Source organism: Vombatus ursinus, unplaced genomic scaffold, assembly GCF_900497805.2.
Source record: "Vombatus ursinus unplaced genomic scaffold, bare-nosed wombat genome assembly UNPS02007284.1, whole genome shotgun sequence".
Taxonomy (NCBI): domain Eukaryota; kingdom Metazoa; phylum Chordata; class Mammalia; order Diprotodontia; family Vombatidae; genus Vombatus; species Vombatus ursinus.
This window is the reverse complement of record NW_020947062.1, coordinates 9,346,380-9,371,616: the sequence shown is the minus strand read 5'-3', so window position 1 is coordinate 9,371,616 and position 25,237 is coordinate 9,346,380. Positions and strand designations below refer to the sequence as shown.

At 36.2% G+C, this 25,237-nt stretch overlaps 1 protein-coding gene across 8 annotated transcripts in view; it reads right to left on the bottom strand.

The window, feature by feature from the left end:
• PPP2R5C (protein phosphatase 2 regulatory subunit B'gamma) overlaps nucleotides 1-25,237 on the bottom strand; it is a 197,156-nt gene that overhangs the window by 105,635 nt on the left and 66,284 nt on the right. For 4 of the 8 annotated variants that reach the window (XM_027849056.1, XM_027849057.1, XM_027849060.1 and 1 more), the window contains exon 1: nucleotides 24,682-24,842. The exons of the other annotated variants lie outside the window; for them this stretch is intronic. In XM_027849056.1, the coding sequence (XP_027704857.1) occupies nucleotides 24,682-24,775 (94 nt within the window). In that variant the 5' untranslated portion in view covers nucleotides 24,776-24,842. Of the gene's footprint in view, nucleotides 1-24,681; nucleotides 24,843-25,237 lie in introns of those variants that run through there. 8 annotated transcript variants of the gene reach the window in all.

Here is a 25,237-nt window from a genome sequence, read left to right as displayed (position 1 = left end):
ACATTTTATAGATTTATGTCTAGATACAAGTAATCACATTAGATTCTTACATGGATATAAGATATTTTTGAAATCATACAGCAGCACACATATGCACATAACTAGATAATCCAATTTTACATTAATTTAAATGTAAAAATCAGGTTAATTCAAATCTTCAGCCTTGGTATGGAGAAGGCGTGATAGAAAAGAGGGAACAAGGAAAAGGAACATATAACAAAACAGGAGGTCTGGCTAAAAACTCAAAAGGAAGGACAGTATATTCCCTTTATGAACTCAGTTTTGGCACCAAGAGATAGTCTAGGGAAGATTTTTTTGATGGAGAGGGTGGAAAGGGTTAGTCATACCCTATTTTACTCATCCATGAGATAATAGCAAGTACGTAAGGAGTATTTTCTACAGAATTTATTTTGCCTTAAATTCAATTTCAAAATTCAATATTTAGCACTGAAAAAGATCTTGGAATTTAACACCCTCAAGGAGACTGAGGCCCATAAAGATTAAGGGACTTGATCAAAAATTTTGCTCTGCACCCATTAGAATTGCTGGAGTCTTTATAAAGAGTAGAAAGTTGCCTCTGCTAACAAATATACTGAGGGTGCTTATACTTAGAAGATTCTGTGAACTATAAACTCTAGACAAACAAAATAATTACGAACAACTTTCACACATACATATAAGATAGAGGAAAAAAAAATACCATATGCGAGTCGCATGTACAAGATGTCAAAACGGGTCAACATAGTCAAATTTGTGGGGGAAAAGTTAAAAAAAAAAAGTGTTTTCTAAAGTTACACGTATCAAACCTCCACTTGGCTGACTAAATTTTTCTTAGTGGTTATTCCACCACTGGGGAGGCAGTCTTTTTTAGCAGGAGACTTGAAAACATATGCTTTTCCCTGAATGGGATTACAACACTACGAACCATCATCAGAAGGATATGTACTTACAACAGAGGCATAACTGTCTAACAGAAAGAACAAGTATCTTAGAGATGAGAAACCTGGCTTAGAATCCTGACTCCCAATGAGTATTCTAGGTGACTTCAGGCAAGTCACTTAATCTTTCCCAGGCTCTGCCTCATCTTAAAATGGGGATTATTATTTGTGCAATCTACATGACAGGGTTATTGTGAAGATCAAATGAGAATAAATGTGAAAATGCTCTACAACATGAAGTTCTATTTAAACAAAAAGAAGTGGTAATTAATTTGTATTGATAAGACATTCTTTTGCCAGCTTCCTCTTAGGACCAATGATATATGCATTTGCAAGATGAGAGGTCCTTATACAAAATATTGGTTGGCATAGAATAGTGAAATAAATTAATATCCCAAATGGAGATGCAATTCTGGACTCCTTAGTCCCACGCTCTAACTGGGATTAAATGGCTATAAATCACAACACCATTCACAAAAATAAGTGAATTGACACATCCTTCTATTTTGCTTACAAGGGACTACATCAGCATACTTTTTTCAAGCTCTTGATTCTGGGGATCTAAAAGTGGGGACCTTTTTTAAAAGTGATATGCAAGCTCTTTCACTACCACGTAAATTCTAAAAGGTGTTTCTTTTAGTTAGAGAATTAAAAAAGAATAGATACAGACTGAGAAATACTATAATTCCTTAAAACTGTTAACAGAAATTTTGTGATCATTGTGTCTATTCCAGACAAGGCAATGTGCGGGATGGAAAAACAAACTTTTCTTGTTCTCAAATGACTTACAATCTAACAGGAAAAACAAGATACAGACAAAAATAAGTAAAAGACAATGAAGAGTGTGTTAAATTTTGACTCTTTACCTCTCAGAGTTCAGGGGAGTTCAGAAAAAGTTAAGAATTACTTCTGGTTAAGATAATGGAGAGAGTAGCATTTGGGTTTTGAAGTATTGCTCAATTAGCAGAGATGGGGATAGGGTTAGCCAAGATATGTTCCTGGCACTTTAAAATGATTATACAAGGAATAATATTAAAACAGCATTCTGCAGCACAGAAAAGCAAACTTGATTCTATCTAGACTTCAATGTACAGTTCAACATTAAGACTGTTGCATATGAGTATTTATAATGAATAATTATACCAGAGTGGAATGGACAGGTGAAGTTTTTGTTTATAATGTTAACTTTATTTTGCAAATTTAGATGAAGTTGACTTACAACTTAGCCTAAACTACTAATAGCACAGAATAGCTGAAAGAATGAATTGTTAGGCAGGGAAAACTTGGTGGTTTTTTAAAAAATTAGTCAAGAACTTGTACTATTTCATTAGGTTCACTATATTAAAAGCACCCTTATTTTTTAAAGGTACTTGTATGCACAATCAAATGCTATTTCATTATAATTTCCTCCTAACATTTTCAGTCAAGCCGGTTTTCAGGACAAAGACATGAAAATATAATATACTACAACCAGGGGAAAGGTTATATTTTCAAGTAGATTTGCCTTTATACCAGCCTAAGGAGTCTTTCCAGGCAATACATTTAAGAAGTATTGAGTATTTACTCAAACTATCAGTATTTAAAATGAAAGAGTAACAAAAGTCTCTCTCGGCATTCATTCAAATGTAATAGAAATTTTAGTCATCTTTTTTTTCCCTTTCAGTAGCAGGTAATATATTTTGTTTATGGGCAAGTATATTCTATGAGGTGCTAGATAAATTCAAGATTGAATTCAATTTAAACCATAACCACAAAAAACTAAAGTTCCAGCCTTACCTTCGTGACCCAGGATCTGCATCTTTTGTTTTTCTAGACATTAAGATCACCTAATTCAATTTCAGGTGCACAGCCCACTAAAAAACTGAAAAAAGGCTCCCCACAGAAGGCATTCTGGAGATCTATCTGCTTGATAAAGAAACCTGTAACAGCAGCCTCTGCTACACAGTCCAAGGTCTGAACAGAGACCTGTGAGTCAGAACAACTAAATTCTCATCCTGTCTCTGTCACCTACTCCTTTCTGGGCTTAAGGCAAGTCAGAAAACCTCTCTGCCCTGGTTTCCTCAACTGTAAAAATGAGGATAATAATACCTCTTTACTACCACTCAAGGGTGAAGAAGATTAATTAATGTTTGCCAAATGCTTTGAAGATTAAAAAGTTCCATGGGTGCTAATAACAAACAATAACATTCTACCCACATTCATTGGGGCATCTGCTCTGCTGTACATATATTACATTACTCATGAGTATAGCCAAATGCTTAAAACAAATTTGACTTGCTTCATAAAAACAAATGATCCTTATAGAACTATTTTTAATTTTTCTCAAACTTGAATAAATAATGTCATTTGAAAACTGGGTAGTAGGGGAGAGAGTTTTATTATCTGATATTCCCATTATTTCACTTTTTAAAGTTCAAGTATTCAAAAACAATTATATGTCTTTGATTAAGGAATGGATTCAGCAAGCTTGGCCCACCAGATAACTTATAAGAAACAACACAGGGAAAACAGTAAAGGCTAATATTTTAATTTTGTTCAATCTAAAAATTCTGCCAGGGTTTGATGGTAATCTCAATTGGTATAAATATTTACATGGGTAATAATTTTTAAAATTTACTAAACTATTAATGGAGATTAGGTACTTTTCACAACTACAGCTACAAATAGATACAAATTCTTAATGAAATAAAGGATAGCATCTCCTTTTATCATAAAAGAAAAAGCACATAATTTTGACTATATAAAATTAAAAGTTTTGCATGTATAAAATAAAATCATAATTAGATGCAAATGGTAGATGGGGGGAAAATATTTGCTTCAAAATTTTTTTCTGTACCAGTTCCTTGATTTCATTGGTATATCATCAAACTTCCCATGAAGAAATGCCCTCTACCATTGCAGATATACCTGCTCTGCCACTTGGATCTTAGAGAGTTTTCTGGGACAAGAGGTTCAAAAGGTGACTTGTCCAGGATCACACAGTTAAGATAGGACTGACGAAAGTTCAGGTTTTACTGACTCTTAGCCTGGCTCTCCTGCATTAAGTCATATTAAAAATATACAAGGAATCAATACATATAAATAACATACATACAAATAAAAATACAATAAAAGAGCCGACATTGTCCAGTAGGTAATTGATCAAATGATATGAACAGTTTTACAAACTAGATGACCACATGAAACCAAGCTCCAAGTCATTAAGAGAAATGCAAATTAAACCATAAATACTATGGTATTTAACCATCAAATACTACATACACTAGCAAAAATAGAAAAAAATGAGAATGGTCAGTGGTGGAGAGGTTGTGGGAAAAAAAAATCACATGAGTACACTGTTAGTGGAGCTGTAAAGCAGAACTGTCACGGATTTCAAGTTGGAATTATAAATTGCATATACATACATATATATATATATATATATATACACACACACACATATATATAAACACACACACACAACCCCCTCTGATCCTGCAATCTTCCTATTAGGCATATACTCTCAAGGAAGTCAAAGACAGAAACAAAGATCCTATGTGTACTAAAATATTCACAGCAACACTCTGTGACAGCCCTTTGGGAGATAGAGACAAAACTATGGTATATTATTTTTTAGAAAGAAAATACAAATATAAGGAATTCAGATACATGGTAAGTCTTATATGAACTGATACAGAACAGAATAAGCAGAACTAAATGAAAAAAATGAACAGTTCTACAATAATAAAAGGAAGGTAAACTCTTGAATAGTGGAGAAACCAGTGAAAGTTGAGAACAAAGACTCTCCTCTCTCACAACAGAGAGGCAGGGGTAGAGGCCCACAAGGACAGAAGACCTCATACGCTGTCAGAAATAGTGCCTGTACTAGATGCTTTTGCCTCATTTTTTTTTTTTTGTCACAAGAGAGGGCAGGAAATAACTATGACCTCATTTAAAATTGTCCTTATTTAAAATTTTTCTAGTTTCTTTTAACACTTGAAACCATAGTGATTAAGGTATTATACATGTTAAAATAACTCAAGCTTGAATTCTATTTAAATTCTACTTTGGAAAGACAAGAGATTCAAAGAATGAAATGACAAAGTTTATTCAGTCTAGTAGCTATTATTATTGTAAGGTATGAAAATTTCTATGAACCTCCTCAAGATGACTTACGTTACTTTTTAAAAAAAATTTTTTTTTGGCTAGGCAATGGGGTTAAGTGACTCGCCCAGGGTCACACAGCTAGTAAGTGTTATGTGTCTGAGGCCACATTTGAACTCAGGTCCTCCTGAATCCAGGGCCGATGCTCTATCCACTGCGCCACCTAGCTGCCCCAAGATGACTTATGTTATTAAGAAAGTATTGATAATATACAACTAAATATTAAAGTTTGAGGACTATATGTATACATAAGAACTAGTAAGGGGGTGTTTCACTCACACAAGTACAAATCATTCATGTAAGAAAACTTTGCTGAATGCTTATATGAAATGATATTATCAATCTCCACAATTTTTTTCAATCAACAGGCATTTTAAGTGCTTACAATATGCCAAGCATCATGCTAAGCACTGGGAAAACAAAGAAACGCAAAAACACAGCTTCTACCCTCAAAGAGTTCATATTCTAATGGGGGAGAAAGTATGCAAACAACTCTGCACATACACAAATTAATATATATTTACATATGCATACATATGTATGTAATTAGTAAATTACTATCTATTATATACGGTATGCATATGTGTATATATGTGTATATATATACATATACATATATACGTGTGTATGTGTGTCTCACAGATTTTAAATAAATTCTACATGAACCATCCAAGATTAAATGCTTTGAAAATTTTCACTTGGGGAGTCAAAAATTTATGATTTATCAATGCATCGATATAGCATGATTTACTAGAAAGAATAATAACGATGTCAGAAAATGGAGGTTCAAATCCTGACTCTGTTACACTTGCTACCTATGTAACTGTGGGCAAATTGCTTCACTTGCCTGTGCCTCAGTTTTCAAATCTATAAAACGCCATCCAGCACTAACAGATTTTATTTGAGATTCCTTCCAGCTTTAGCTTCTGGGAAACTTTTGCTCCCTTTTTCATGCCAGAATATAGAATACAGCAAGAGAGTTTATGCAGCTTCAGAACCCTTTCGCGTTACTAGCTGGGAGTGAAAGAATCTCAGAGGAACCACAGAAGTCACCGAGTCCAATACCTGCTTGAACAGAAAGCTCCTTATAACATCCCTGAAAAGTGGTCAACATATGATGGGAAATCCAAGGCCATTCTTGAAGGCTTAGACTGTTAGCAGGTTTTTTCTTATATTTATCAGTCTCTGAAACTTTGATCCATTGCTCTCAGTTCTGTGGTCTAAGTTCTAAGTTGAACAAATTTTATCGTTCTTCTACATGACAGCCCTTCAACTATGTAAATACAGCTATCATGTCTCCCTTCACTCTTCTCTTCACCAAGCTAAGCATACATTTTTCCTCAGCATAACCCATGTGCTCCACTCCCTTCACTAGCCTTGCTGCCTTTGAACCCACTCCAGTTTGCCAAAATCTGTCCCAAAATATAGCGCCATAAGTCAACAAGATTAAGCACCTACTATGTGCTGTTATTAACACAGTACTCCAATTCAATTAAAAATTATTAAGAATCTATTATCTCTACGATAAGAAACTGGATGTTAAAGCATAATACAAAACAGGGAGAGGGAAGGGGCCAGCAAAGAAGAGAGCCCAACAATGTACTCTAGGAATATCTGAGCAGTGAAAGGATACTTTCAGCTGGTCCAAATACAGTTTGAATAGGTCAGAGTATGATATGACTATTCAAATAAAAAAAAAATTAGCCAAGTTCCAACTATTTACAAGGTACTGTGCTAGGTGCTAGAGATACTAAGACAAAAGTTAAAACCAGTGGTTTTGGGGTGAGGGGAGAAGGCAATATGACTCTTACACAAATAAGTAAATACAACATAATTCTACAAGTATTCTCCACACTAACAACTCGGGGACCTGGAAAGGCTTCTTAAAGGCTCTAACATAAGCCTTAAAGGTAACTACAAATTCAACGAGGCAGATGTGAGGAAGGCATGAATTTCAGGTATGCAAGACTTTCTGCAAAGACAAGAAATGCAATGCCAAGGTTGAGAAATAGCAAGTCAGAATGAAAGGAAGGAAGAATATCAGGGGGAGTTATTTGAATCAAATCTGGAAAAATAAGCCATGAGCTCTTACGGTGAAGAGTTTTTAATGCCAAGTTGTAGCACTTATATTTTATATTAGTGGCAGGCAACAGGTAGAGACTTTGAAGGATCCTGAGCAGGGTAGTGAAATGGTCAGACCAGTAACTTTAGAAAGATTACTTTTATGGCTATGGAAGATGGATTGGAAAGAGTTCGATATGGAGTCCAATCGAGATGCCACTTTAATAATCCAGGTAAGAGATGATGAGGACTTTGTAAGTGGACAGAAAGAGACAGACACAACAGTTGTTATGGTAGTAGAACTGACAAGGCTTGGCAACTACTTGGATATGAATGAAACTCTCTTACCTTCTCTACATGCCTCCCTTAAACAAATTCTAAGAACACACTAGCTAATCAATAAGCATTTATTAAACACTTACAATATGCTATGCATAATCTCTATTCTCAAAAAGAATATATTTTAACAGGAGAGACAAGCACTTAGGTAAATATATGCACTATCTAAGGAGAATAAATTGGAATAAACATAGTGCTTAAATATAAGATAGCTAGGGAATGCACTAACAAGTATGAAGAATGAAAAAGTCTTCATGTATTAAGTAGTGCCTGAGTTGCACTTGAAGAAAAAAGGGATTTTATGAGGTGGAGGTGAAGAGGGAAAGCATTTCAGCCATGAGAGACAACCAATGCAAAGGCCTACAGGAGAGACATGGAGTGCCACATCAAGGAATAAAGAAAAGAGCAGTTCAGTTGAATCATGAAGTGGGGGTGGGGGGACGGGGTGGGGTTGGGGACGGGGGCTGGCAGTAAAGAAAACAAAAATCCCCCAACACTGGACCTGGAGTCAGAAGACCTGAGCTCAAATCTAGCCTCAGATACTTACTAGCTATGTGACTCTGAGCAAGTTGATTAACCTCTGTCTGCCTCTGTTTCCTCATCTATAAAATGACATTAACAATGGCATCTACCTTCCAATGTTGTTGAGGAAGCCAAGGGACGGCTAGGTGGTACAATGGACAGAGCTCTGGCCTTGGAGCCAGGAGGACCTGAGTTCAAATCTAGCCTCAGACACTTGACACTAGCTGTGTGACCCTGGGCAAGTCACTTAACCCAGATTGCCTCAACGAAAAAAAAAAAAAGAGGAAGCCAGTTTGGCTGGATCACAAGTGTAGGAGGGGGAATGATGTACAATGAGACTGGAAAGACAGGTTGAGGCCACATGTAAAGGGCTTTCAGAGCTTAACAGAGCAGTTTATATTGTATTCTAATAGCAACAGTAAGCCATCTTAGGGAAGTCAGGTATTAGGGAGAGCAAGCAGAACGAATATGAGAGGAAGAGATCTAGAATGAGGACAATTAAAGATAGAATACTGGATTAAGAAGACCTAAGTTCAAATGCTACCTTGGACACAACTGAGAAGTATGGCACAGTGACTGGAGCATAGAGTTAATAAAATGCTTGTTAATTTGGCTATATGACCCTGGGCAAGTCACCTAACATTTCTCCCACCTTTAGTTTCCTCATCTGTAAAATGGGGATAACAATGGCACCTACTTTATAGAGCTTTTGTCAGGAGTAAATGAGATAATACATGTGAAGTGCTTGGCAAACCATAAGCCATTATACAAATGTTGGCTATTCTTTTCTAAAAATAATTTTATTTTTAGCATTCATTTTAAAAAAATTTGAATTTAAAATTTAAAATTTAAAATTTCTATCCTTTAAGCCCCTTCCCCACCCAACAAGAAGGGAAGCAATATGATCTTAATTATACATGTAAAATCATGCAAAACATATTTCCATATTTAGCTATTCTTTTTTGTTGTGGCAAAGAACTGGGAACTAAGGAGGTGCCCATCAACTGGGGAATGGCTAAGCAAATTACAGCATGTGAATGCAATAGAATATTATTGTGCTATAAAAATTATGAAAGGAAACATTTCAGAGAAACCTGGGAAGACTTTATGAACTGATGGTGAATGAAATGAGCAGAACCATAAGAATCATTATACAATAATAACTTTGTAAAGATAAACAGTTTTGAAAGACTTATAAACTCTGACCAACTAGGGTTCTAGAGAACCATGATAAAACACCCTCCCATCTCCTAGGAGAGAGAGGTGAAAGATGCAGAGTGCAGACTGAGACATAACTTTTGGTTATGGGCAATGCAGGAACTTGTTTTGCTTGGCTATGCATGATTATTACAGGGTTTTGTTTTTCTTTTTTAGTTGCGGGGAGATGTGGGAAGGAGAGAAAAGAGATTTCTGTTAATTAAAAAAAATTATACAGATATTTGTTATTAATACCAATGATCTCTTAATTTCAAAATCTAATAGCCTTTTCTTATTCTTCATTCTTCTTGACCTCTCTGCAGCCTTTGATAGTGACCACCTTCTCCTCCTGGATGTTTTCTCTTCTCTAGGTTTTCATGATGCTGTTCTCTCCTTGTTCTCCCCTATCTGACCTTTCCTCAGTTTTCTTTGTTGGTTTTTCAACATCATTCACATTCATTAAACATGGAGGCCCCTAAGTTCTGTGTGCGGCCCTCTTTTCTTTTTCCATTATAGCTCACTTGTTGATCTAAATTCCTATATGTTCAATCACCATCTCTGTATGGATGATTACCAGATCTTTAGATACTTCTAAATGGATATTCCAGAGGTGTCTCAAATGCAAAATATCCAAACACAACTCATTATCTTGACTCCCAAATCATCTCCTACTACTCTGGAGGGCACCACTAACCTCCCAATCACCTATCCTCACAACCTTGGTGTCATCCTTGACTCCTTTCCATCACATACCCCACATATCCAATCTAATAATTTTTTCCATCACAACATCACTCATACTCTCCCCTCTATAACAGTCTCACACTTATTCAGGCCTTTATCACCTCTCACCTGAGCTACTTTGATAGCCTTCTAATCAGCCTCCTTGTCTCAAATCTCTTCTCATCCTAATGATTCCAATCCATCCTCCATCCACCTGTCAGTGACTTTCCTAAAGCATAGGCCTGACCATGTCACCTCTCCCCACCACTAAATAAACTCTAGTGGCACCCTATTACCTCCAGGATAATATAAATTTAAATAATATAAAGTTCACTTCTTGACACGGAAAAACCCTTTACAATCTGGCCTTTTTCCTCTCTTTTGTGTAGTCTATGATGTAGCCACACTAACCTATTGGCTGTTTCTCAAACCTACAACACTCCATCTCCTGTGTCTGTGCCTTGACACCAGCTGTCCCTTGTACCTGGAATGCTTGTCCCCCTCACCTCTACCTCTGAAGCTCCTGTGTCTTCAAGACTCAGCTCAACATCACCTTCTGCAGGTGGCTGCTAGGGCTTTCCCCTCCACAGATTACCTTCTACTTTCTCTGTATAGACCTTGGGACCTCCTTAATGGCAGTGGCTGCTGATGTGCTTTTGTATCCCGAGTGCTTAGGACAATGTCTGACACAGGAAAGTGAATAATAAATGCCTGTACTTTGAAAACTGAAGGTGAAATATGCCACTTATCTTCTGCCTGGGAGGTGATGGATTAAATGCAGAGAGAAACATACATTTTGGGGCATATGCAATGTGGGAATTTGCTTTTCTGAACTATTCGTATTTATGATGAAGTATTTTTTGTAGGTCTTATTTATTTTTTGTTTGGGGAGAGGGGGCTGAGGGACAGTGTGTCAAATAGATCATAAATGTCTACAAAATAAATTAGTTAATTTTAAAAGTAAATGCTTGCAAACTGATTACTATTAACTCTGGAATAAGAATTCCAAAAGGGTTGGTGGAAGTGGAATATGGTTTTATCTACTATATTACACTGCTAACTTGCACTGAGTTTGTAGTACACTAAAATGCCTAGATTTAATATATATATATATATATTAATTGTTGCTCAGCCATGTGTCCCTCATCCAAAACTTACACATCTGATTTTCTGAAAAGAAGTGTAAGACATCATATTTAAACTTCTTATATTTTCTCATGTTCTCATTTGAAAATAAGAGGAGAAATAAGCATCTTAAAGCCCTTCTTGGATGATATGTGGTGTGGTTAAGATAACTTTGGGTTCTCGAAGACTATCTAAGTGGAAAGTGAGGTCTGGCAGGACCCAAACCAAGACAAAGCAATTGACTGTATATGTCTCCTATTCAAGAACCAGTGTAAATGTAGAGACTCATCAGCTGCCTCTAGAGTGAATTTTCTTGGGCTTTAGCAATCCTCAAATACTGTCTAAGGGTAGCAATCTATACTGAAGGCCCACCACAAATTCAATTCGGTAAGTATTGATTATGTACCTACTGTGTGCTAGGCATTGTGGAGGTACTTGGGATCCCCTCATGAAGCTTTACCTTCTACTGGAGGGAAACAGCATATATAGGGACAAACAAATGTACGAAGTAATACAAAATAAATAGGCGTAAGGGAGAGAAAGCATTAACAATTGAGGAAGTCAGGAAAGGCTTATATAAGAAGGTGGAATATGAAAGGAGCTAGGGATTCCAAGAAGAAACGGGGAAGAGGAAGAACATTGCAGGTATGAGGTACAACTTGTATGAAGGCATGGATATGGGAGACAGAATGTTATGCAAATGGAACAGTAAATATGCCACTTTGGCATAGCGAGTGTGTGTGTGTGTGTGTGTGTGTGTGTGTGAGTGAGAGAGAGAGAGAGAGAGAGAGAGAGAGAAATTAAATCAGTGAGGAATAAAAGGATGTGAGGAGGAGAGGTAGGTTTATGGGACAAAGACGTGTTTCAGATGTCTATGGAAAACAAGGTAGAAATGTCCAGCAGGCAGTTGGGAGATATAGGATGAATTAAGGAGAATAAAAGGTAGGCAATTTAAAATCATGGATCCCTGAAATATGAAATTAAAAAAAAAGATTTAAAAGCAATTATTTATTCTCATGTGAAATAGTAAGTCCAAATCCTAAAAGGCCATCAGTTTAACTTTCCTCTGAGGTGGAAACTTAGGCAGGGTCTTCTCAAGTTAGGGCATTTCTTTCAAAGATGGTCAGGGACACATGTCATCATTTTCTTAATTTTCATCATCATCATCATCATCATCACATGCTTGATTTATTAATCATTTTTCTTTAAGATAAGCATTGCATGTTAGCATTATATGGCTTTCATGCCTACAGATTATTGAAGGGCTGCTATGACTTCAGTGGGAGCTTTTATGCTCTAAAAGCCCTGATGCCTTCCCAACAATTCATTGACAACAGATAATTTAATCAAGTACATTTTTAAAGAAAAGTCTCCTTCAAGGTCAATGACAAAAAGAAAGATCCTATATATACCGAAGTATTTGTAGCAGCACAGAACTGGAAACAAAGTATATGTTCATTGACAGGGGAATGGCTATTTGTTGTGGTATGTGAATACAACGGAATATTGCCATAACAAATACAAGGAATACAGAAAAGCATGGAAAGACTTATATAAACTGATGTAAAATGAAGTAAGTAGAACCAGGAAAACAATATACACAACGACGATGACAATGTAAGTGGAAAGGAATACAAAACAACAATCAAAATTAAATACTGTGAAACTATAATGACCACAAAGAAGAGATATGAAAGCTAAGGCCACAATGAAGAGATATGAGAAGGCATCTTTCTTTCATTTTTTTTTCTGGAAGAGATAGGGGGGCTATAGGTGTGGAACAATGCATATAGTTCTCAGACTTTTTTGACAGATTTCCTTTCCTCTCTCTCCCTTTCTTTTCCTTTCCTTTCCAGATTGGGTTGTCCCTATCTCAAACAGGCTGAAAGTGCCAGGGCAACTCATAGGTCCAGTCCCACTCTGAATGGCACAGGAAATTTGACCTGCTTTGTTTCCAAACTGGGCTACTTTGCACACCTCCTTAGTTAACCTGTGGCTTGCCCTCTTCTCCCCTCCTGGGGCTTATTACATTAATGCTGAACTTAGTGTGGACACCTGATCCACTGCAGGTCAGAACTCCTGAGCTCAAGGGATCCTCTTCAACTATATGGGGTCCAGACCCACAGTTTAAGAAGTGCTAAAGGAGGCAGCTAGATGGTGCAGTGGATATAGCACCGGTCCTGGAGTCAGGACCTGAGTTCAAGTGTGATCTCAGACCATACACTTGACACTCACTAGCTGTGTGACCCTGGGCAAGTCATTTAACCCCAACTGCCTTAAAAAAAAGTGCTAAAAGGTCGTGAATGGAAAAAGTTTAAGAAGTTCTGCTCTACTCTCATCCTTCTTGATAGCAGGGATTAGAGGTATGTGCTGTGCTACTATGCTCAGATTTTCCTTCTTTTCTATTCTTTATTATAAATAATTATAATTTATTATTCTGTTCTTTTGATATATTATATTCCCTTCTCTGGGAGGGAGAGGGAGAAAAGATGCCTTGAGAAATACAGGAAAATACACAAATATTATTTTTTTTAAATAAAAAAAAGCCCCCTTGGAACAACATCTTTACATCCAAACAAATAGAGACAGAGTAGAATAGCAGCAGGCACTGGCTCTGGAATCAGAGAATCTGGGTTCAAATTTCTCCTCTGATCCTTACTACATGTTTTACCTTTTGGGTCTCAGTTTTTTCATTTGTTAAATGAGGGGGTTGGATCAGATCAGGATTTTTTTTAACCGAGAGTCCATGGATGGATCTCAGACGTTCTGGGAACTTGGATGGGGAAAATTACATCTTTATTTTAACTAACCTCTCATGGAAATTTAGCATTTCCTTCAATTATGAATGTTGGCAACAAAACACTCTAAGCAGTGATCCATAAGCTTCATCAGACTGCCAAAATGGTTCAAGACATAAAAAAGGTTAAGAACCTCCATGGAACTAGACGGTCTCTGAGACCCCTTCCAGTTCTAGAACCTAACAACAAAAACATGGCAAAGACTTAACATATTTTTTTTCTTCCGTTTTTATAGTCGCAGGATCATAGATTTAGAGCTGGAAGGGTCCTGAGAGGTGGAGTCTAACCCCTTCATATTACGGATGAGGAAACTGAGACCCAGGGAAGTTAAGTGCTTTGCTTAGGGTCACACTGCACTCTGCTCACTGTTTGACTCAGCTGTTTCAGGAGGCAGGCTGGCTCTACTGGGGCCAGCTTCACAGACTCTTCTAAACTGTTGCTGTCCGTATTCTAAACTAAGATCAGGTTATCCTGCCTTCCTGGTACAGTTTGTTGGTCATTCCCCATCATTGTTTCCTATTCTAACTAGCTATCAATTTTTTAAAGGTATATTAAAATTTAATCATAACATTAAGACCTTGGACTAATCTTAGGGCAGCTTACTACTTATTATACATATATACATATATACATATCTACATAGGCTATAGCATCAGTTCTGAGATTACTTTATGGAGGTACAAAGATATTATAAATTCAGTTTTGCAGTTTCTAGAACTGGGCAACTAGGTGGAGCAGTGGGTAGAGTACCAGCCCTGGAGTCAGGAGGACCTGAGTTCACATATGACCTGAGTTCACATATGACCTCAGCCACTTACAAGCCGTGTGACACTAGGCAAATCACTTAACCCTGTCTGCCTCAGTTTCTCATCTGTAAAATGAGCTGTCGAAAAAAATGGCAAACCACTCCAGTACCTTTGCCAAGACACCCCAAACGGGGTCATGGAGAATCAGACACGACTGAAGCAACTCAATAACAACAATAGAAACAACACTAGAAATTTCTAGAATTGATACCAAGCTGAAATTGTTGGAGATAAGGAACACAATTCCTTTAAAGAAATTTCACTGTAAATAAAGTCAACAAATATTGCATTTTACAAAGTACATGCCTTTAAAGTGAAAATTAAAGGATAACTATGTTGGAGGTAAAGAAGGGGTAGTACATGAAAATGAAAGGCAAACATTAAGCTTTAACCTCATTATAGTTTCCAAGCGATTTTGGTTTATCTCAATGGCATCAAGTCACAAGCTAAAAGGTTATATAAACAAACCCCTGAAGAAATACAGTTACTGGCTTTCTCCCTAAATACATACACAACTTTCATTCTCTACAAATTACCCAAGAAAAGTTAAGTTCTAAAAGCTAAAAAGAGGTACAGGTCTTACCTTCAAAGTGCTTACTATTTAGGAGGGATATGAGACAGGTACATGAATAATGGTTACATGCACAGTAGAGGTAAATTTGTTTTCCATGTTTTTATGGGTATAGTTACATTCTCAACCAATGTAGGTTGCAATGACCCCTCCCCCCCGCGCAATGTAGTAGAATGGAGGTCTTTATAATTTGCTGTCACCAAAAAATTTAATCATCTACTATCCAAACTCTTTGAAATGAGCCCTTTAGGAATTTAGCTAGACTGATCCTTAGATTTGAGAAAAGCAGAGTCTTGTTTCTTGGCCTTTCCAGGTTGGTAAAACCTTCCAGAGCTTGAGAAGCCCATGCCAATATCAAGACCATAATAAAGAATTAGGGTAGGACTTTACTATTGGTTTTTGTATGAAATAAGTACATAAACATTTGTTCAAGTAAACTGAATGGATCCATCTCTTTTCTTCCCCATCTGTCCCCTCCTCCCAACTATCAGGCTCTTACTACCTTTCACTCTGACTAGTGCAATAGTTCTAACTGGCCTCTTTGTCTTTTTCTCTTCATCTCCAATGCATTTTATACACAGCAGCTGGACTAATTTTCATAAAACAGTTTGGAACATGCCATCCCTTGTTTAAAAACTTTTCAGTGCTTCCTAGTTCATGGTGTCTAAACTCTTTAGATTGGTAATCAATAATTCACATTTATGTTATTGAGATACTATCAAAGTTCACTATATATAATATAATCCCCAACCTGTCTCTCCTCAACTACCACATCACTCCCCAATACATATTTCCCAGCTAGACTTTTCTTTCAACACATCATTTCTTTTATACTCTTTCACTCATGGCCTGCTTTTCCCTTCTAAGATCTCACCATGATAGAGATATATATGATGAAAGATCCTCTAAAATATTTCCAAGCCTCAGATGACATTCCACTTATTTCAAGCAATATTTAAGACAATAAAATTGTCCCTCAAAAGGAATTAATGGGATTTGACCTGTAGCACTTAAACCATTTTAAATAAAATCATTAAATACCAATAAAAATTTAAAAAAAATTTGCTTTAAAAAAATAACTACAGGAAAGTGATGTCTAAAATTATTCTACTTAGACTTAATCACAGATAAAATCTTCATTTCTATGAACAATTCTTTGATAATTTTATCATGAAACTAAACAATCTGCTTCTAAAGACATCACCACAGATAATATATAGTTTTGCAAACCATAAGGCATTATATAAATGACAGTTATTATTATTCTATGTATGCAAATTAATACCTCACTAGGGATTAAATATTATAATAAAAAAATGTCACCAAGGGACTTAATATGGGTAGAACTGGATAGAGTTGGAGAAATAAATGAGAAAGAGTAGGGACAAAAAGTATTCTATAGACCAGAGACATTACAAATAGTGGGTTCCCTCAAATATCAGTGCAGAGACTCTCATAAAAGTTTTGTAAATAATTTAGGAGTATGTGGTGGCAATTTCAGGGTTGCAAGTGATACTTAAAACTCTTCTGAGTAGTAAATGCCAAGTCAGTAGGGATAAGCTACAAAAAGTTCAAGGGGCTCCAAAAATAGACAAAACAATGGAAGATAAAACTTTCATGTGCTTAGGTCAAGGTAATATACTCTGAGGAAAAAACCCAAACCGTCCTTACTAGAGTACAATAAGTGATAGCATATGAACTGAGAAAGCAACCTGGGAGTCATTTTAAAATCATTGAACACAGCTGTGACCAAAAGACTCCACTGAAAGGCAGGCATTATCAAAAAAAGTAGCAAAAGAAGGGAAAAGTTATCTTGCCCTAGAATAGCAATTTCCAAACTTTTTAGTCTTGGGACCCTTTTACACTCTTAAAAATTACTGAGGACACTCAAAGGCTTTTTGTTTGTGTGGTTATCTCTATAAAATAAAACCACTAGGTCATTCTTTACTATGGGATACCTAATGAAGCAGTGTGGTACAGTAGACAGTGTGCCAGATTTGCAGTCAGGAAGAACTGGGTTCAAATGTTGCTTCGTAGATTTAGTAGTTGTGTGACCCTAGACAAGTCACTTCACCACTTGAGCTTCAAATTCTTGGACTCAATGCTTCTCACTCTAGATTTAGGGTCCTATGAGGTTCTCTTCATGTTTTTTTTCCCCATACTAGAAAAAATTTTGATTTACAAATAATCATATGATCACAGATTTAAAACTGGAAAGAATGAAAGGTTACATATTCTAGGGGTTCTTCACCCTCTGTGAGTCACAGACCTACTCTGGTCATTTGGGGAAGCCTATGGATCCTTCTGAGAATCATGTTTTTAAATTATTGAAGGAAATGCTAAATTTCTGTTAGAGGTTAATGAAAATAAAGATACAATTTTTTTTTCTCATCCAAGTTCACAGAACCCCTGAAATAAGGGAACTGGGGCCAGAGATGTTATGTGACTTGTCCAATGTCACAAAGGGGTTAAGTAGAAGAGCCAGAATTTAAACCAATGTTCTTACATTCCATATCCAGAACTTTTCCATTATATTGCATTGTCCCCAAGTATCCAAAATAAAAATCAGATTTAGTTACTGTAATCTGTAACTATAAACTTTAGCAAATGTCTTTCCAAGGTTAAAGATAAAGGGTTCTCTTCTCTCTCTTGGCAGTGACAACTCTAAGAGAAATACTTCCTGAGATATTTTTGAAGTTTCCCTAATCTTCATAAAATAATAACTAACATTTATATAGAACATATTCCTTGCAGCCATATTTTAACCTGACTAAATAAAGGAAAATTTAAAATTGTCCACAGAAAGTTTGTAAAGCTGGGAATTGTATCTCACATATCACTTTTTCACTAAGTTATGACACAGACAATGATAAATTTAACAATACCTACTTGTATGATCAGGTAAGCAAATATTTACCAAAATAAACAATTTTATCTATAATGCTCTAAGTTCCCCCTTTCCCCAAATACTATAGGTATACATTTTTTACACACTTATTACTTAAAATCAACTTATAAGCTATGCTTTAAGTATGAGTATTAAATGATCTATAACCTCTATTTTAATGTGCTATATACTTTATAGAAAAATGTTCAATATTGAAAAACATACTGAGTGTATGATTTAGCAACTATTCATTTCCCCTTTCTGATGCTTGCAGGTTATGAAGTTAAATAAGAATCACAAACATGTTCTTTGGGAATTCCTTAAAGTGCCAAGTTTAAAATACCCTGCTGTGCCGTCGGATGCACTGCCCTTTGGCATTTGTTCCTCTCCCAGGATAACAAAACTAAACTATTTTTATCATATTCATTTTATTTTCTTTCCTCTGCACGGACAGTGTACCTGAAGTCAGAGACCTTGGGCTGAAGTCTAGGTTCTGCTATGTACTACCTGTATGACTCTGACCAAGTGGCTTAAACTGCCTCAATTTCCTCATCTGTAAAACAAAAAGGCTGGACTATATGACCTGCCTCTAAGGTTACCTCCTAGCTCCAAATCTACAATATTATAATCCTATAAGCAAAGAATAATTCACAGCTACATCACTATAAGATTTGCAATGCTCCTTCCTTAAAACACACACACACACACACACACACACACACACACACACACACACACATTATCCCCATTTTACAGACACATGAGGTTATTTGCCAATGATCTCATAGCTAATGAGTAGCACAGCTGGGCTCTAAACCCTCGTTCCCTGCCTACAAATCCAGTGCTCTTTCTACCAGACTAGACTGAGAAAACTCTGAGAAGAATTTGGTATATAAGGAGTTCTTACCCTAGGTTCCATTGATATATATTAAGGAGTACATGAACTTGAATGAGGAAGAAAAATCACATCTTTATTTTCACTGACCTCTAACTGAAATTTAGCATTTCCCTTAACTATGAATGTAAGCAACACTTTGAAAAGAATGTCATAGGCTTTACTAGACTGCCACAGACATCTATGACACAAAAGGGGTTGAGAATTCATGCTCTAAAAGAACCATTTCTGTGGCCTTCTGAATATAAGACCAAAAGGGGTGAATACACACACAATAGTATGCATTTCTAGTGAGCCATTTAACTTTTTTTGAGTTACTAGTAAACCATTTGAGTTACTCTTCTGTACCACAAAATAACAAAAGAAAAATGTTACATATATTGAGTCACTAAAGTTCAGCTTTCATTTTACTACTGAAAGAGTACAATTATAAAAAGAAGGTGTTTGAGAGATGGCATATCCTTTGTTGAGTTGATACAATATTTAAAGAGAATAGCATAAAATTAGATTTATTTTTCTGGTGGCTTTCAGCGGTATACTCTGATTTGGGGAAAAAAAAAGGAGACTACTGTTTCCCTGTCTCCCTTTCCCCTTAACTCTTCTCAGGGAAGAAACCATTCCAAATTTAGCCAATATATATCCAAATATGTAGTATATATTTCTCCTTAGAATTTGAGGTTCTTAGTCTTTTTCTTTAAAAAGCTGATAAAGAAGCACTCACTGAACAATCCTAAATCTGTCTACCCTTTGTCACCAATTGCTTCCCTGAAGACAGTAAGATTCATAATAACAAAAATTTTATTTTAAAATTGTTCTAATTTTCAAATTAGAACAATTTAAGTGATGATCAATAACTGATTCCAACGCTAAGTATTCATCACCCAGAAGAAAGAAGCCATTACCAATTCTGGTTTTAAGTGCAAAGAGAGGGCAACAAGATGAAGATAAAAAGTAACCTAGTTTGGAAAGCCCCCCCCCCCAAAAAAAACTGGGAAAGGAGAAATCAAAATTTCTCATTTCCTTTCTACCTCCCACTTCTGACATTCAGATCTTTCCTATTTGGCTAACATTTGCTTCTCTATCAGCTTTTAAAATGAAGAGGAACACTCAATGCAAAACTACATCCTGGGGTGGAGAAGGGAGAAACATACTCAATTTTAGGAGGGGCAGAACGTACATAGAGTAAGAGGTATTTGCTTACCAAACAGTTTTAATAGTACCCTCTTCTCATCTTTAAAGTGATTTAAAACTCTTTGTGTGGTTAACAGTAGTATTTTCCCATAAATACTATACTATGGACTTAGTGAAATACTTGAACTCTTTTTCATAGAGCACAAAGGTTCAAGACAGAGCTCCAACTAGGATTATTAGCATATGGGACAAATTCACCTCATCAGGGGGTGGGGATGGGTCAGGTCCAAGGTATAGTTTAATCTATGTGAGACAGCGGTACAAGGGAGATAGAGGTGCATGGAAGTTGAGGAGGATGAGGAACTATAAAGTCAATGTTCAAAGAGGAAAGGGGATGGTATGTAGAACACTGAGGTAGGTATTGAACTATTAATAGGAAGGAAGGAGAGTGACAGTGATCCAAAGCAAAAAAAAAAAATCTAGATTGGATACAGTAAATTTTGAAGGAAGAAGTTGAAGTTGATGGTCACAGAGTAAAGGATCTTAAAGTAGCTTAAGGGAAGCAAGAATATGCCAACTTCTGTTCCTGGCCCTATAGGAACCTCTCAGAGTTGCTACAAATCTTAAAATGATACGTAAATGCCAAATAGTCTCCCCTTCCTCCTTCAACACTGGCTTCTGGTCCCAGATTAAACATTTTATTTCCCTTACTTTGGGGTTCTGATGAAATAAGAGCTTAAAATAAACTAGCTATCTGACTGGAAAACTCAAAAAAAAAAAAAGCCCTTCTAATTAAGCTCTATTCCTTCAACATTTTTTTAGGGAACCAGTATGCCAACTACCATTCAGGATAGCTGGGTTGGAACATCACCCTTAGGGGAATCCTACAACCTAGCTGGGGTTAACCACTCAACAGAGTTTGAATGAAATCGAAGTCAACAACTCCATTCCTTCTGATGAGATGGCAGAAGATACGTCCTGTATCTATGCTCTACAGTACTCCCAAATTGTTACCTTAAATTATTTAAGTAACTTAAGGTCATCTGGGTGTTTTGTTACCCTACCCCTGGACTTTTAAGAACTTTCAGGCCTTTCCATCTGCCCTGCAGCTGAACTTTTATGTGTCACCTTCTTCAATGAAACTGCTCCTTGAGAGCAGAGACTGTCTAGCTTTTCCTATTTGTATCCCCAGGGCTTGGCACAGTACTTTGCATATTATAAATGCCTTTTTATTAGTTCATTCATCATGACATACAGGTATCTAAAATCAATTATCTCAGAAAATTATATCCATCATCTGGCATGAAATGTGGATCAATATTAGTACGGAATTGTGAAAAGTTGTGCCTGCTATAATCCTATTCAACTAAATTCAACATTTACTAAACTACAGGGTGCTAGGGATATAAAGACCAAAAAGAAATAGACCCTGCCCTCAACGAGACTAATTCTACTGTGGAAGGGGAGGGAATATAACATGCATACTGATAATCAATCAATCGATATTTATTAAGCACCTACTTATTATGTCACAGGCACTGTGACAAATAAATTCAAAGTAATTTGAAGAGATAACATTAACAATAGAGGGGAGGGGACAATCAGGAAAGCGTCATTGTGAAGACAACACCCAAACTAAGCTTGAAGGAAGAAAAAGATACTGAGGTGAACAAATGAAGGACTATGATTCCGGTGGGATTGAGGTACAACTCATACAAATGCACAGAGGTGGAAGACAGAATGCTGAGTTCAAGGAACAGCTATTTGTGTGTGTGGAGAGTGCGAAAGGAAATCTGGGAAGGTTTATCATAGCCAAATTGTGCAGGACCTTAAAAACCAAGCTAAGGAGGAATGTGTGTCTTATCCTAGAATCAAAGATAAAAAGCTCTGAAGGATTCTAAGCAGAGGGATGACACAGAAAGAATTCTATCTAGGAAGGTGATTTTGGCAGTTGTGAGCAGGGTAGATTGGAAGTAAAGATATCAATTAGGAGGCTATTATATGTCAAAGAAATTGTAATAAGGACTTGAACTAGAGTGGCAGATGTATAAACACAGAGAAAAAGGTAGATATGAGAGATGTTGTAGAGGCTAACTCAGTAGGATCTAGTAAATGACTGGATGTGAAGGTCATGGAGAAGGAAGAGTCAAGGATGACTATGAGGTTACTTCACTAACCTGTGTGACTTGAGGATGGTAGTGCCCTCAATCATGTTAGGGAAGTTTAGAGGAGGGGCAGGTTCAAAGGGAAAGATGATCAGTTCTAGTGTAGACAAGTTGAAGGAATATCCAGGTAGAGATGGCCAGCAGGTAGTTGGCCTTGGGGGACTGGAGTTCAGGAGAGAAATTGGAACTAGATACATAGCTTTGGGAGCTAACTTGATAGAGATAATTTAATCCATGGGAGCTGATCAGATCAAGACAACAGATAGAAAAAGGTGAAGAGATCCTAGGACAGAACCTTGGGGTTTATTCATATACAGGGGGGTAGGAAAGAGATGGATGATGAATTAGCAAAGATGTTAAAGGACTGAGAAAAAAATGTCACAGAAAACAATAGATATATATTCAGAAGGAACAGGCAATCAAAATCTTAAGATAAAACCCTTCATAAAATTGTCAATGGACTTATTCTGTATTTTCTATTTTAAGGTGTGGTCTCAATGTCCAAAGAGAGTTTTCATTTTTATATGCAAGTATTTAATCATAGACTAAGAACTTACTGAAAATATTACCCTAGAAATCTCTTGGTTTTAAGCAACTCTTTCCTTATTTTTCTGAGATTAATGATTATTTCATGATTTGAATTAAAATAATACAGAGCCGGACTTTTAAAGCGTTACCCTTTCTGACTGCTTTTACTTAGCTAATCTTCCTTTCTAATTAAAAGAAAACATTGTTAATTCGGAAAGCCTTTTGGGTTTCCTAAATATTAATTTCAGTTAAATAAGATCAATTATCACTAACATCTATTTCATCTTTCAAATAATTTTCAGGACATAGCAATTTTTTATAAAACCAAATAGAATCATAAGCCAAAAATATGTTGGTTCACATTATAAATGCAATAAAATATGTATCTGACATGTACAATGCAATCATATTACATGTATATATAAATAGACCAAGTGATTCAGTATTTATCTGAGGACTGACAAATCCTAAAAATATCACATTTTACTCTTCTTCATCCTACCAGAACACCGAAAATGCCTGTAGATAGTTAAAAAGCTATTCCCTTTGGGCATTACTAACAAAATACATTCATAACATATTTTACAATCTGGTCATTTAAAATTCTGCTTAACTCCACCTGGATATAGAGGGCTTTTTAGAGAAAATCACCACCCATTTTGATTCAAGAGATATGTATTCATATGGTTTTTTGGTCTTCTTTGGATACACCCTAGAATCTGAAAAATCTTGTCGGGCATTTTAGTCATACAGGCTATTAGTCACCTAGAAATCTTTCCCCCACCCTATCTCAGCACAGGTCCTTGAAGGAGATTTAGTCTAACGAGTTACAGCTTTTCTATTAATATAGGACACAGTTGGCCTACATAGGACACCATGAATTTCAAAAGTAATTTTTATAAAGTCTACTATCTATTTCTCACTAGTCCTCAAACAGAAACCATTAAAATATACATTTAGAAAATCTTTAAAATGCTAAAAAAAACAATTAAACAACTCATACATACTAACTACTTTGAAGGATTTCTGTTCTGTATGCCTACTGTTTCTTTTTAAATTTGTATTTTTTGAAGGTAGTGAACACAAAACCAGCAAACCACAAAAGGGGGGTGAGGGAACTAATGTAGTTTTCTAATGGACCCTAAAAACTTGTTGCTGCTTCAAAATTTAAAGGCAAATCACAATTTAGGATTTGCTGAGTGTAATACACCGTTTTTTCTTCACATGCCAAAGGAGTTAAGATGGCTTTAATGCCAAAAAAAAAAAAAGCAACTATTTTAGAAACAATACCATTTCAACATTTCAAAGCATACATAGATTCATCTTTAGAGATTTGGTTGGGAAGGGAGGAGGTGCTGGAAGACTGGACCAACCCTTTGTGAATTAAGTTATTTAAAAATAAATGCTGACTATTTTTCAGTTACGATTCATCTTTAATCCCGTGGACATATATGCTTGAAGAAATCTTTACAGTATTAAACAACATAAATTACTCGTTAAACTCTGCTTACTGGTAACTTAGCTTTGCCCTGCCCCCCACCTCACTGAGCTGGTGACTTCACATCCTTTGACATCAGCACAGCCTTGAAAGGGGGATGGGAGAGACAGCAGAGAGCAGTAAAACCAGCTTTTAACTATGCATGCAATGTCTCTCTGAATTCTTAAAATCAGTAGGTAGTACTTAAAATATCAAACTAACATTGCACACTCGATTTTACATGGTTAAATCTGCAGCAAAATTAAATGGATTCTGCCACAAAGGACTTCCTGCTTTTCTTATCTGAAGCACAATAGCCATTTATTAACTGACCACAGAAGGTTACAATTCACTAAAATAGACACAATAACTTACCTCTAATATGTAAAAGGGCCACGGGCTGGAAAGGCCCATTGGAATTAGCTGCATCCACCACCATCCTGCTGCTAGCTTTGTTACATGTCAACATCTAGGCTTCAGCAGGAAAGGCAATGTACTCCTTAAGGCAAGAAACCAGCCTCCATTTTAGTTTAAAAAAAAAAAAAAAAAAAGACAAACTGAAGCTCTCTGCAGCTGGAGGGAACTGGCTGGTTAGTGATGTCAGCAGGCATGGAGAAATCTGATTGGCTAAAGGCAGCAACTTAAAATGACACTAAAAATTGCAAATGGAAAGAGCTTTCTGTTTGTCAGTGTGTAATAGAAACTTGTACATATTTTGACTTTCTGCAGTAAGTCAGAAACTTTTAAGCAACGATCCTGTTATTTAAAAGTTCTTTTGGCGACTTAACAGATGATTAATTATAGCTCTACAATATAAACAACTAGTGATCAAAAGAAAGTAGGCTGAGAAAATTACTAAAAACTTTAGATTTTTAATATTTATTATTCCTAGCTTATTTTATTGGCAGGTACTTGGCCACAATGTATTTCT